Raw genomic sequence first — 13,019 nt, forward strand, 5'->3', positions numbered from 1 at the left:
CCACCAAACAGAATTATGTGAGTGTACCGTCGGTCGGCATCCCAGTGAGAGTGGAAATATTACTTTAAGTGTTTGTTTTATTTTGGTTTGTAATGGTTAGTTACCGGGTAAATGTTGCGGTATGTGCGCAAAAACCATAATAGATTTGGAACAGTACAAAGTGTAATTATTAATGTGTATGATGGAAGTATCCCCTTTGAGACACTGTCATGGTTTGGATAAAACATGATGTGCTTTAACAAAATATCATAGTTAGATTCTGTGTTTCACCTGTTCTTCACAGATGATATTGATATTGTGGGGATTATACTTGGAGTGGTGGTGGTGGTCGTGGTGCTCATATGTATATCAGCAGGGATCTGCTGTGCGTACAGAAGAGGCTACTTCGCAAGTCAAAAACAGGCGGGGAACAAGTAAGACGCAAGCACATCTTCCCACACAGATGATTTATTCCACTGAATGGATAATATTGAACTGCATGTGTATTCTGTGTTATAGTTACAAAGTTCCAGCAAAAGGCGATGGCGTGGACTACGTCAGGACGGAGGATGAGGTTTGTAAATAGTCCATTTGCAAGAGATCAGACAATTAGTCCACTGAAATTTGAAATGATCGATCATGTAATGAAGATAATTATGAAGACTAAAAATAACACATGAATACAAAAGCACAGCTTAGTTGACTTTGTTGCAATCACTACTCCACAGTTTCGTTTGTGATGTACACATGCACTCTTGGGCAGTTATGACTCTGCTGTAAAACCATAATCTTAGATATCAATGTTTACCGCAGAATGGGAGGAATCATAGGTTCAATCTATGTACAGTGGGAAAAATAATTACCGTATTTTTCGGAGTATAAATCGCTCCGGAGTATAAGTCGCACCGGCCGAAAATGCATAATAAAGAAGGGAGTCGCATTTTTTGGGGAAATTTATTTGATAAAAGCCAACACCAAGAATAGACATTTGAAAGGCAATTTAAAATGAATAAAGAATAGTGAACAACAGGCTGAATAAGTGTACGTTATATGACGCATAAATACCCAACTGAGAACGTGCCTGGTATTTTAACGTAACATATTATGGTAAGAGTCATTCAAATAACTATAAAATATAGAACATGCTATACGTTTACCAAACAATCTGTCACTCCTAATCGCTAAATCCCATGAAATCTTATACATCTAGTCTCTTACGTGAATGAGCTCAATAATATTATTTGATATTTTACGGTAATGTGTTAATAATTTCCCACATAAGTCGCTCCTGAGTATAAGCCGCACCCCCGGCCAAACTATGAAAAAAACTGCGATTTATAGTCCGAAAAATACGGTACTTAAAAAATTACAAAATCCGAATGGATTTAAAGTACCAGTAGAGTGGAAAACAAGTTCACTTTATATGCTTAATTGTGTTTCATTGTATTCAATAAACCATATCCAATTGTATTTGCAATTCGCAAAGTATGTGAAAATACCGTCTAAAATGTCACAAATTCAGTCAGTCATTTTGAATATTCCACTTTAAACACCTTCGGTAATTTCCATAGATTCTACGTCACTGGAGTAACGCTTCTTCACACTGACCCATGTTATTAGATCAGTCATACTGGAAATACGCACGCAAACATTTCAAAGAGTGGTGGTGTCTATCATTCACAATCCTTATGTAAGACAATAATACATATGCTTGGCTTTTTTATGCATTCAAAATTGTAAATAAATAGCTAACAATTGAGTCAACAGATCAAGGGTCCTCTGTTGCGCTCAATATACCCTCTCTAAAACATCCAGATACCACCAACAATACTCCATTTACATGTCGTGACCTGATAATTAACCAAATATGAGTGATAATGTTATTGTAAGCACCAATGAAAACAGACTATTTTAGCAGAGCATTGATAGCAATGAGCTAATGCTAGCATACGTTGCTGTTGTTGACACACTATAACTCGGCAGCTGCTTTTGCTTCATCTCAAACTTGCTAAAAGTAAATTCTAGATTAATAATTCATGCATCTCTCACCTGGTAGTAGACAAATATGGCCATGGACCGACAGGCTGATTGACTTTCACATCCCAGAAGTGGCAAAAAAGGCACTAAAAGACGCTTGTTGCAGCAACATTTTTTTAAACCCTCCGTTAGGATTGTGATTGAAACTTCATCTAAACAGAATTATGTGAGTGGACCGTCGGTCGGCACCCCAGCGTTAGTGGAAATATTACTTTAAGTGTTTGTTTTATTTTGTTTTGTTATGGTTAGTTACCGGGTAAATGTTGCGGTCGTCATTTCCAGTGTGTGCGCAAAGACCATAATAGATTTGGGACAGTACAAAGTGTAATTATTAAAATGTAGATGGAATTATCCCCTTTGAGACACTGTCATGATTTCGATAAGACAACTGCAAAACGCTAGTGCATGATGTGCTTAACAGAACATTATAGTTAGATTTTGTGTTTCACCTGTTCTTCACAGATGATATTGATATTGTGGGGATTATACTCGGAGTGTTGGTGGTGGTCGTGGTGCTCATATAAATATCAGCAGGGATCTGCTGTGCATACAGAAGAGGCTACTTCGCAAGTCAAAAACAGGTCAAATGTTCTTTTAAACGGAATTATGTGAGCGTACCATCGGTCGGCATCCCAGCGAGAGTGGAAATATTACTGTTAGTGTTTGTTTTATTTTGGTTTGTTATACCTAGCAATGCTGTGGATGCTAGTTTCACAATAAAGCTGCATCCAAGTAGCAGTTGACTTTCTACAACTTATTGCTTGTGTTCAGCCTCAAATCTATAAGGTTCTGGATCATATTTTTTCCCAAAGTAATTGTTGTTGGCTCTCACAAAGTCTGCTTGATAAGCATTGTTGTTGATGGGGAAAGGATCTTTGGTTACTTCTGCTACGTCACACATGACAGGTTTCCTCATTGTCACTCAATAATACTTGGGGAATCTCCGTGAGCTTGATATCGGTTTGATTATAACTATTTAATAACAAACTTTGGTAGTCTTTTGGTGTCATAAATCAGATATATATGATAATAGCTTCAATATAGAGGAAGCTTGTTTTTCTACTGGTACTTAAAATAAATATTTCCCCCACTGTACAATATAATTATCCTCTTTAAAATAAACGTTTCACATTAGTGTTTAAAGTTAATTACTACATACATGTTGTCAGTATAGGATGTCCCGATATTGGAGGCTTAAGTATTGGACGATACTGATACTGATTCAATACGATATCAGCACAAATCAAACATACTTACATTATTTTGTAGTGTACAGTGTTAGCAAAGGGTTGAAATTACTCAGAGAACAATGATCATTTTATTTTTTTATGAAAAACACTACCCCATTTGTTATTAACTGCCTAGAATTGACTTATGCTTTCTTTAATTATGTTGAAGTGGAGTGGTAATTGGGTTTAGGCTTTTTTTGCGACACCCAATGGCCACAATAATTCAGGACGTGAAGCTTATGACGCCGTAAGTTGAATGATGCAAACACGTTTGATACAGGATACTTTCTAATACACTTCTGTTTTGGAGACTTTGTATATGTAAAGAACATTTAATTATTTGGTACTTTTTTTGTTGACAAACGTGCTGTTTAAAATTACAACTGTTCAATTAAACACACTTATGTCTAGCTTGTGTGCTATTGTGTGCTTAACTGTTGTGGAGCTGCTAGCTCCTAATACCATGTTTACCTTTTATAAACTACCCAAAATATCAGTATCAGATCGGGACACCCTCAATTTTAAGTGTCTTTTTTTGACAAATGTAATAGTAGACAATGGCTGACTTGTTTTACCTTTCTTAATCTACAAATTAAAAGTATTTTATGTTGTAAAGTTTCAATTGTATTTAACTTATTGTTGGATATACAAGTTGAGGTAGGTACTCTTTTTTTTGGACACAGTCAAATAATTTATTAGTACACGATGGATAACTTTGTTTGTCTGTTTTGGAGTCTACAGTTGAATAAAACGGTGTTGTAGGTATTGTTATGGAAATTATTTTTCAATATCAAAACGGAGACACGAATTGACAATTCTCAACTTTATTCAAATTATTTTTACACATTCAAATAGAGGCCAATATATTTGGGGTGATGCCAAATGTGGTAGTAGACAATAGATAACATTTTTTACATTAAAAAATCTACAATCTTAAAAAAAGGGTTTAAAAATCTACAATTTAAAAAAAAGTTATTTTTGTTTTATTTGTAATTTATGTAGAAAACAATTTAGAATATCCAAAAAAAGGCCAATATTTTTTTTATTTTTTTTTAATGAAGTAAATGAAAAAAAAAGGAAACGAGGGATTTTTTTTACTTTTAAAAATCTACAATTTTTATTTGTTTGTTTAACTTGAGGGGGATAGTGATAGAGACCAGCCCCTATCGCTGCTGTGCAAATCACAAGTCTCTGTCAGGTTCCCCTATGATTGGCCGAGAGCCCATTCTCATACAGCAGTTAGTTTATGTGTAAGTGTATGAATTGGAAAAATGTATTAATTTGTAACACAACAAAAAAAAAGCAGAAGACATAGCAGCCTACACTTAACGATATACCCTGAGGACCACTTTAATTTAAAACACAATTTTGTAACGGATATATAAGTAGAGGGGCCCGCTCCATCCCTCAGTTTGAAGGTCTTTGGTATGGAAAAGACCCCCGGGGGCCTCTTAGAGAAAATTAACAGACTTTACTACATGACTTTACTTGAGGGGTATGACTCGTTTTTGAATGATTGTCTTTTGCTCTCTTTGCAGGGTGACTTTCGGCATAAGTCTTCATTTGTGATCTGAACAAGGCGAGATGACATTAAGGTGCCAAGTGAAACGTGACGTGCGGAACCGGCAGTCCACGTCTCATCAGAGAGCCGCCACAGTTCAGGCTGCGAGCGCTTGGCATGACTGATATCCAACTTTCCAAATCCAACAGTTTGCCAAAGGTGACAAGATTCGACAGGACGACAGTTTGCAAAACATTTCACAGATAGGTTTTATTTTTGCCGGCAATTTTAATCTTTTTCTCGGCTGACTTTCAAATTTTTTGATGGCAAAACTCAAAATCCACCATTATCAAAAAAATCCAGACACATCACCACACAATGCTTCAAACTTTTTTTTTCTACTGTTGAAATTTGTCACTCTATTTTTGATGGAATATATTTTAAATGCCTATAGATAAAGGTTTACTTTTTTAAATATTTGTAAAATACTAACTGTGTTTTTTATTCTAATTATTATTTGCTTGTGGGTTTAAACATGTTACTTTAACTACTTTGCATTAGCTTGTATGCATTTATACCTTTGCCATTGGACAAAAAGAAGGACAAACGGAAGTAGACTCGCGTCAGCATATCAACATGTGGTTCATGATCGGCGGTTTTATTTAACTCTCCGCTGGGATCGCCCGGGTTCCGTTGTCCGAGACCTCCAGTTTTGTTTGTAGATAGTCTTAGCGAGAGGCTTTGAAGAGTGCCAGTCAAATGCTGTGAAACACTGTACATGATCAGTGCTGCGTTTTCTTGATTTTAAGTGTCCTTCTCTGCTTGCTGTTCATCTTGTATATATCGGATTTACTGTAAAGAGTGTTGCTGTCACGCCGTACGTTCAGTATTTAACCGTCAGTATATGACAGGCTGTATAAGTTAACCTTCCAGACCCAAAAACTAACATGAAGGTACTGTTTACACTAAAAAATAAGGGAGCACAGATACAGTATATTTTCCGAGAACAGCTGCTACGTTACAGAAGGTAGCGGTTGAAATCATGTGTGGGACAGAAGCGTGAATTAGAATATATCATCAGCATTCTGGGTGGGGCTTGATGGCAAAGATTGCCAAAATGATATCGTAAAAATAAACTTGGTACTGTAAAAACAACGATCGTATATTTTAATGTAAAAAATAAAATGGCAGCTTTGTCCCTGGGATTTTACCTTAAAAAATGTGGTACTCTTTTTCCATTTACAGTAATGCACTTTAAAAACAAACAACCATACATTTTATGATAAAAAAATAATTTAAAAAATGGCAGCTTCGTTGCTAGAATTTTACGGTAAAAAAAGTTTACGGTAAGCACTGTAATAAAGGCTAAAGATTTTATAGTAAAAAAAAACCACAAAAAAAAAACCTGGCATCTCCGTTGCTGGAATTTTACCTGAAAAAATTGGTTTCCAATTATAGTAACGCACTGTAAAAGCAAAAAAACGTAGATTTTATGGTTAAAAAAACAACAACTGGTAGCTCAGTCGAAATGTTTTACCATAAAAATAAGAGGTATCATTTTTCCATTTACTGTAATGCACTGTAACAACAACGAGCGTAAATTTTACAGTAAAAAAAAACTTCAGCTCAGTCGCCAGAATTTTACTGTAAAAAGAACAGTGGTACATTTTACGGTAAAAATCGGGCAACTCAGCTGCAAGTTTTTTTTACCGCATAATCTACAAAAAATGTACAGTGTGGCCTTTATTACATTGCTCAGGTAAAAGGGAAAAAGTACAACATTCCTAGAGCATAACAAATAGATAAGGTAGAACAAAAAGTAACATTTATGTCAGAGGCCAGGCAACAAGACAAGCAGCAATAGTAGACACACGAGAAGTGTCGCTCTAAACGCTGGTCGTTTATACTCAGGAGAGCGGACCTCTATGGTTTGTCCTTCAAGCTGCTTCTCAGTCAAACACACCATCAGCAGGTTCTCCCTGTTTTCATGGATAAATTCCCACCGTTGAGATATTATTTTGACGTCCATCGACTCATTCTGCTTGAGCGTGGTGCAGACGAGCAGTGCTTCTACGCTCATACTGCTTTGCCAAGTTTTTGGATGATTCCTTTCTTTCACTCCATGAATATCATCCACTTCTCCTTCTCAGCACTGTCCTTCCTATCCATTCTTGGAAAAACTAAGTTACGTCCATCTCTAGCTGTACTCTAATGCTAGCGAGTAGGACATGTTGTTTCGGTCGGGTCTTTCAGAGTTCACTGTGACATTTGCTACGCCAACTGAGACATTTCTAGCGGCGTTCAGTGTCAGTCTTAAAGCTGGATGGGACAATACCGTGGCTTGGGAGGACGCTTTAGAATTCTACGCAATCTGATTGGTTGAAATAGTCTGATTGATTGACAGGCCGGAAATGTGAAGTGAATTATATATATATATATAGTGCTTTTTTCTTAATGGCTCAAAGCGCTTTACATTGATAAACCCATTATCTACATTTAGGCAGTGTGGGTGCAGCTGGGAGCAGGGTGGGTGAAGTGTCTTGCCCAAGGACACAACGACAGTGACTATTATGGTGGAAGCTGGATACGAACCAGGAACCCTCAAGTTTCTGGCTGGCTGCTCTGCCATCTGAGCCATGCCGCCCATTCATCTTGGGCATTATTATGCACAAGCAGGTCCACTTTTTCAGGCTTGTAATTGGCCAAAATGCTTTTTTTTTGACAGAATTTGTTCTAAAACACCATAGTGAGGAAACTTTTTTTTAAACTATCCATGTTTATGTGGGCATGAACTAATTTAAAAGCGGTTGCTGTTGTGCCCGGTTGTTCCGTTGATCTGTAGACAGGAAACAAACAAAAAAAGAATAAAATAAAAGGCATAACAGAAAGACGTTAGTGCGTAATCCTGCTAACTAACAAACATGTTTAAAATAGAAGCACCATATATGACCTAGACATCTTATCTAGTAACCTGTTATCAACATAGCCTATAATTAGTTGACATCTGCAACAATGGAAATGTATCAGTACAACACAAGAGAGTATTTATAGTTGTGACTTAAGGGGAGGAGATCAAAGTTTGATTAGTTCCTCTCAAGGGTCTGGAGGGTTAACAAAGTCACTCATATTTTCTGTTGTTTTATTTAGTCTGTAGTGAAGTACAATCCGGCATTTTCCTGCTGCAGCCGCTGTGCTTCAAAACATGACTAATTGTCCAGTGGCTGGCGGTGTGCCTCCTTGCTCCGCCCCGTAGCAGAATGAAGTGGATGCAGTGTAACAATATCCTATTCAGAGGTGATATCAAACACACAAGGCTGATAGAAAGGTAACATGAAACAACATTGATGCACGCTGACTCGTGTGTTCCTGAACAGCTGACCACTGCCTGGTTTTTTTCTTGTCATGCTTCCAAGCGCAGTAAACACAAACAAGACTATTTCTGTAAATTTTATGCATACATAGTGATGAATATTCTCTGTGAGTATTATTTGGGATTCTGATCATCAGTCATGGTTAGGAGGACAAAATGGTGTTTTTGTTCAAATCAGGGGTGTCCAAAGTGCGGCCCGGGCGCCATTCTGACTTTTTATTGACCCTCAGTGTATTGTCAAAAAAATAATTCAAGCTATTCCACCAAATCAGTGCTATCTGCTTGTTGTAAATCCTAGAATAAACCTACATGTCTGTCTTTTTCAGCTCTAATTCTAAAATACACATACTGAACTATTTATGTTTGCTAAAGGTTTCTAAGCATTTCAGTGACAGGAGTGAGTTTTTAGCATAGAATTAGCAAATTCTAGCCATATTGCATTTACGCTAATAAACATTACAGAGATTCAACAAAACATTTGTATTCTAAAATAAATGATTAGGTAACAGGACTGTGGTGACATTTCCCACAACTGAAAAATGAATAAGTGAAATTACTTTTGTTCTTCCCATGGCCTGCAGAGGACGTGAATGATGCAACTTCCTGTCTAGATCATGTGACTTGTGGAATGTTCCACGTTTTACAGGGACAGGACTAAGTGAAAACCTAGAGACACAACTAAAGTGTGAATTTTAACTACATTGTTTTAAGAAAACAAGCTTAAAGAGGAACTTCTCTTTTTTTGGAATTTAGCCTAGCATTCACGATCATTATGAGAATTTTTTTTTTACGGTTTAACATGTAAAAATCGTCTCGTTCTTGGTGGCTAGCAACGCAGCTAATGGAAGCAATCAATTCTACCTCTAAATCACTTCTAAAATGCATTCAAAAACTGTCAACAATACTTAATTTACGTTCCGTAACCTGTATAATAACCAAGCTGCAGCGACAAACAACTGAAAAACTCATTTTTTCTGGCATAGTAACACATCGCCATGCTACGGTATTAGCCGGAAAAGCTAACTACGGAAAGAGATAAGCATGCTTTTACGTCAACACAAAACGCATTTGAGTTTGTAATGCACAACATATTGCGATAGGACACTAATATGTACTGACTGAAAAACATGAACTATCATATTACAGTATCTGTAAAATTTTAGCCCACATTTCTTGTTTTGTTTGTACACAGCTAGCCATACAACATATGTACTGTAGTTGTAATAACACACATGACGTGATGCATGTGTCAAGTACAATAATAAAGTTTGACTCACTCGATGCATAGTTGTGCGTTGGGTCCAGCTGGCCAGGGACATTTTTTCCGGTTTATTTGGGTAACCACTACATTTTTGTTTAGGGCTGGGTATCGTTTGAAAATGTTCAATACCAGTCCCAATACCAGTACCCTTAAAACGATACCGACACCAACTGAGTACCGTATTTTTCGGAGTATAAGGCGCACCGGAGTATAAGTCGCACCTGCCGAAAATGCATAATAAAAAAGGAAAAAAACATATATAAGTCGCACTGGAGCCCGGCCAAACTATGAAAAGAACTGCGACTTATAGTCCGAAAAATACGGTACTTCATTCGATATTAATCATGTGAAAAGAATGCAATGGGTTGCGTAATTGTCACAACTCCTCCCCATTCAATCAATCAATCAATCAATGTGTATTTATATAGCCCTAAATCACAAGTGTCTCAAAGGGCTGCACAAGCCACAACGACATCCTCGGTACAAAGCCCACATAAGGGCAAGGAAAAAATTCAAGATGTTTACACGAATACATTTTGAAAGTGCTCAAATATTTATTAAATAACTGTACAAACATGTACAACAAAGTATTATTTCCGCTGTGTAATTAGCTAAGCCAGCGTTAGCTCACATGCCTACGACATGCCCAAAACGATTTACTTGACAATAGGTGTTTTAACACACCAAGGATGAGCGCTGTTAACATAGTAACCGTTTATATATTACCTGAAGTTATCGACGGTTGAGCAGTGTCCTGTTGAGATGACGATGCTGGTGTTGTAGAAGCCGGCTTTTTAAACACAGTACAGTTCTCCACCCATAAGTTTGCTTCGTGCTTGATGCGGTGTGTAATCATATTACTAGTATTCCCCGTTTTCCCCGAAATAATCTTGCCGCATTGTATGCATTTTTTTACACCCGGCGCCACAGGCGTGTTGTACAACCTTACCGTTGACCGTTTTGCTGCCGGCATCTCGGAATGATGACCACCCAATTTTGCACTGCTTCAACCCGCTTTACCGCCATACAAACTGTTGTTGTTGCGGTGGTGGACCAATCACATGCCGCATTGAATCGAAGAATGCTTGTAGTGATTGGCTGCGAGCAAAACCATAGAAACAGTAATGTTTTCTTTGATCTGGGTACAAAAAGAACCGATCGCAGGTATCGTTTGACAGACGCAGTTTCGATACTACTTGGTATCGGGTTGTTTCGGGCACTTGTCAAGTTCCACATGTTCAGTGCCAGAGTCACTTTCACCTCACTCTCTCAGCTTCTGTCCGATCCAACTATTCACCCTTCCTTCGTGCTGGCTTTGAGACGCAGTAATTCATCCTCAGGTAAGGTTGTGTATCCTCATTTGTCCAGAAATAGTCGTCTTCGTTGTTTATTACGAAGTCTGCTGCCATCATTAGAACACACGCTTGCGTTGCCAGAAGTCGGAAGTGTTCCGGCAATGATTAAAATGACCAAAATAGAGTAAATATTGAACATATGACATATTGTTATGAACATGTCTGTTACTATATAGACTTGCAGTGTGTATATAAAACATAGCTGGAGGGTTTTGAAGTTGTTTTAGAGGGCTTTGAAGGCTACAATGGTGACTCCCATTAGCCGCATGTATTAGTATTATTTTTATCATCTTTAAAATCTTTAAAAAAAAGAAAAGAAAAGACGTGTGTTCTTGTTTCTCATAATGATTGTTAAAGATAGGCAAAATTCCCCCAAAAAAGTGCAGTGCATTTTGGTCAGCGGCAGTAGGCAACAAGTGCTATTTTTAGGGTTTAATCAAGTGGAATTAGTCAAACAGAAAGCACTGGTAGGTATGAACAATACTAACCTGTTTATTATCAACCAACTGGAATTGACTTATGCTATCTTTAAGTTGAAGTGGAGTGGTATTTAGGTTTTTTTGGCGACACCTAGTGGCCACAATAATTCCTGAAGTTGGTGACGCAGTACGTTGAATGATGCGGACACATTTGTTACTGGATACGTTCTAATACTTCTGCCTTGGAGACTTTGTATGTGTAAGTAATATGTAATCATAATTATTTGATACATGTTTATATTGACAAATGTGCTGTTTTAGACTGCAATGTTGTTCAATTAAGGACACTTACTGTCTGGCTTGTCTGCTATTGTGTGCTCAGCTGTTGTGTAGCTGCTAGCTCCTCGTAGCCTATAGTCTACTATGTTTACCTTTTGTAAATGACTCAAATACAAGAAAAGACCAACCTTGTGTGCTTATTGGAGGACATTTAGATGTCATATGCTTGTGTTGGATATTTTAGATGCAACCCGATATTATACGATACCTGTTTTTTTCTGTTAATATCGGACCGATATCAATATCAGATTAAGGCACCATTTACTAATTTCCCAATGTTCAAGGTAGTTTAAATTATGATTTTAAATTGCGTTTATTGAATACAAAATCAGATCAATTTGCAGGATACTTTTCTTAATAAAAACATATCTTACACATTGGTCATATATATGCTTGTTTTGTCAGCTGTAACACAACATGTTTTGTTCAGATATCTCATTATGTTGTGACCAACGTTGGATTAGTTTTAGCAACTTAAATGTACAAAATGTAGCCAAGTGGCTTACGCGTCCTATTTATTTCTCTACTCAGTGGCCCGTCTGTGCTTCAAGTTTGGACACCCATGTTTTAAATATTAAACTACCAACAACAAGAAACATCTAAAATGAGTTTACCACAAATTCATTTCAGTTGACTGATGGATGAGGATTGAGGTATTGGAGTCACGCACACAAACACACACACACGCTCTCTTCATTTATACAAATTTCATTCCTCCCAAGTGCCTTCTGCCTTTTTAAAATAGATCGCCCACTTCTCTGCGTGAGCGTTCATATTTTGCATCCACTTACTTGGCGTTTGAGAGGAATGATGTCACTGCAAATTTCATGCGCAAATTTGTAAATATATGTTGGTTTTTTTCATAGATTAGACTCGACATGCTGAAGTAGACCAAGGAATATATTAGTGCCTAAATAAATATAGTGGAGGGGAAATATTTTTGGTAAGGACACATCACAGTATCCAGCAAAAGAATATCCAAAGCAGGGTGGACTGTTTGTTATGTGGAAAGTTGTGTGACGTATTCACAATCTTTGAACAGATGCTATCAACATGTTTAAGGGCAATCTCAACCAAGCTGGCTTTGTACTTTATGTCTTTTATTATTCACTCTGTCTGATTTTTGAGGTCTGAACTCATGAAGTAAAATGTCTTGGATCATTGTCCATTCTAGAACCACTTTATTTGTGATGAATAAAACTCACTTCCAATATCACTGGAGAGATTTGTGTTTTTTTGCACACTGTCTGGACACAAAACTCCACACACACTTTATACAGCATTACAATTGAAACATCCATCCATGCATTTTCTACAGCTTGTCCCTTTTGGGGTTGCGGGGGGTGCTGGAGCCTATCTCAGCTGCATTCGGGCGGAAGGCGGGGTACACCCTGGACAAGTCGCCACCTCATCGCAGGGCCAACACAGATAGACAACATTCACACTCACATTCACACACTAGGGCCAATTTAGTGTTGCCAATCAACCTATTATTTAATATACTGTGAATTCTCTTTTTAATCTACTTT

General features: G+C 37.4%; 1 protein-coding gene across 2 annotated transcripts in view; it reads left to right on the forward strand.

Annotated features, from left to right (window-relative positions):
- The window catches only part of jam3b (junctional adhesion molecule 3b), a 101,997-nt gene extending 89,294 nt beyond the window's left edge, over positions 1 to 12,703 (forward strand). For both annotated transcript variants that reach the window (XM_061963227.2, XM_061963226.2), the window contains exons 7-9: positions 284 to 413; positions 499 to 553; positions 4,784 to 12,703. In XM_061963227.2, the coding sequence (XP_061819211.1) occupies positions 284 to 413; positions 499 to 553; positions 4,784 to 4,819 (221 nt within the window). In that variant the 3' untranslated portion in view covers positions 4,820 to 12,703. The remainder of the gene's footprint in view (positions 1 to 283; positions 414 to 498; positions 554 to 4,783) is intronic.
- The last annotated feature ends 316 nt before the right edge of the window (positions 12,704 to 13,019 follow it).

The sequence above is a fragment of the Nerophis lumbriciformis genome, linkage group LG09 (assembly GCF_033978685.3).
Source record: "Nerophis lumbriciformis linkage group LG09, RoL_Nlum_v2.1, whole genome shotgun sequence".
Taxonomy (NCBI): Eukaryota; Metazoa; Chordata; class Actinopteri; order Syngnathiformes; family Syngnathidae; genus Nerophis; species Nerophis lumbriciformis.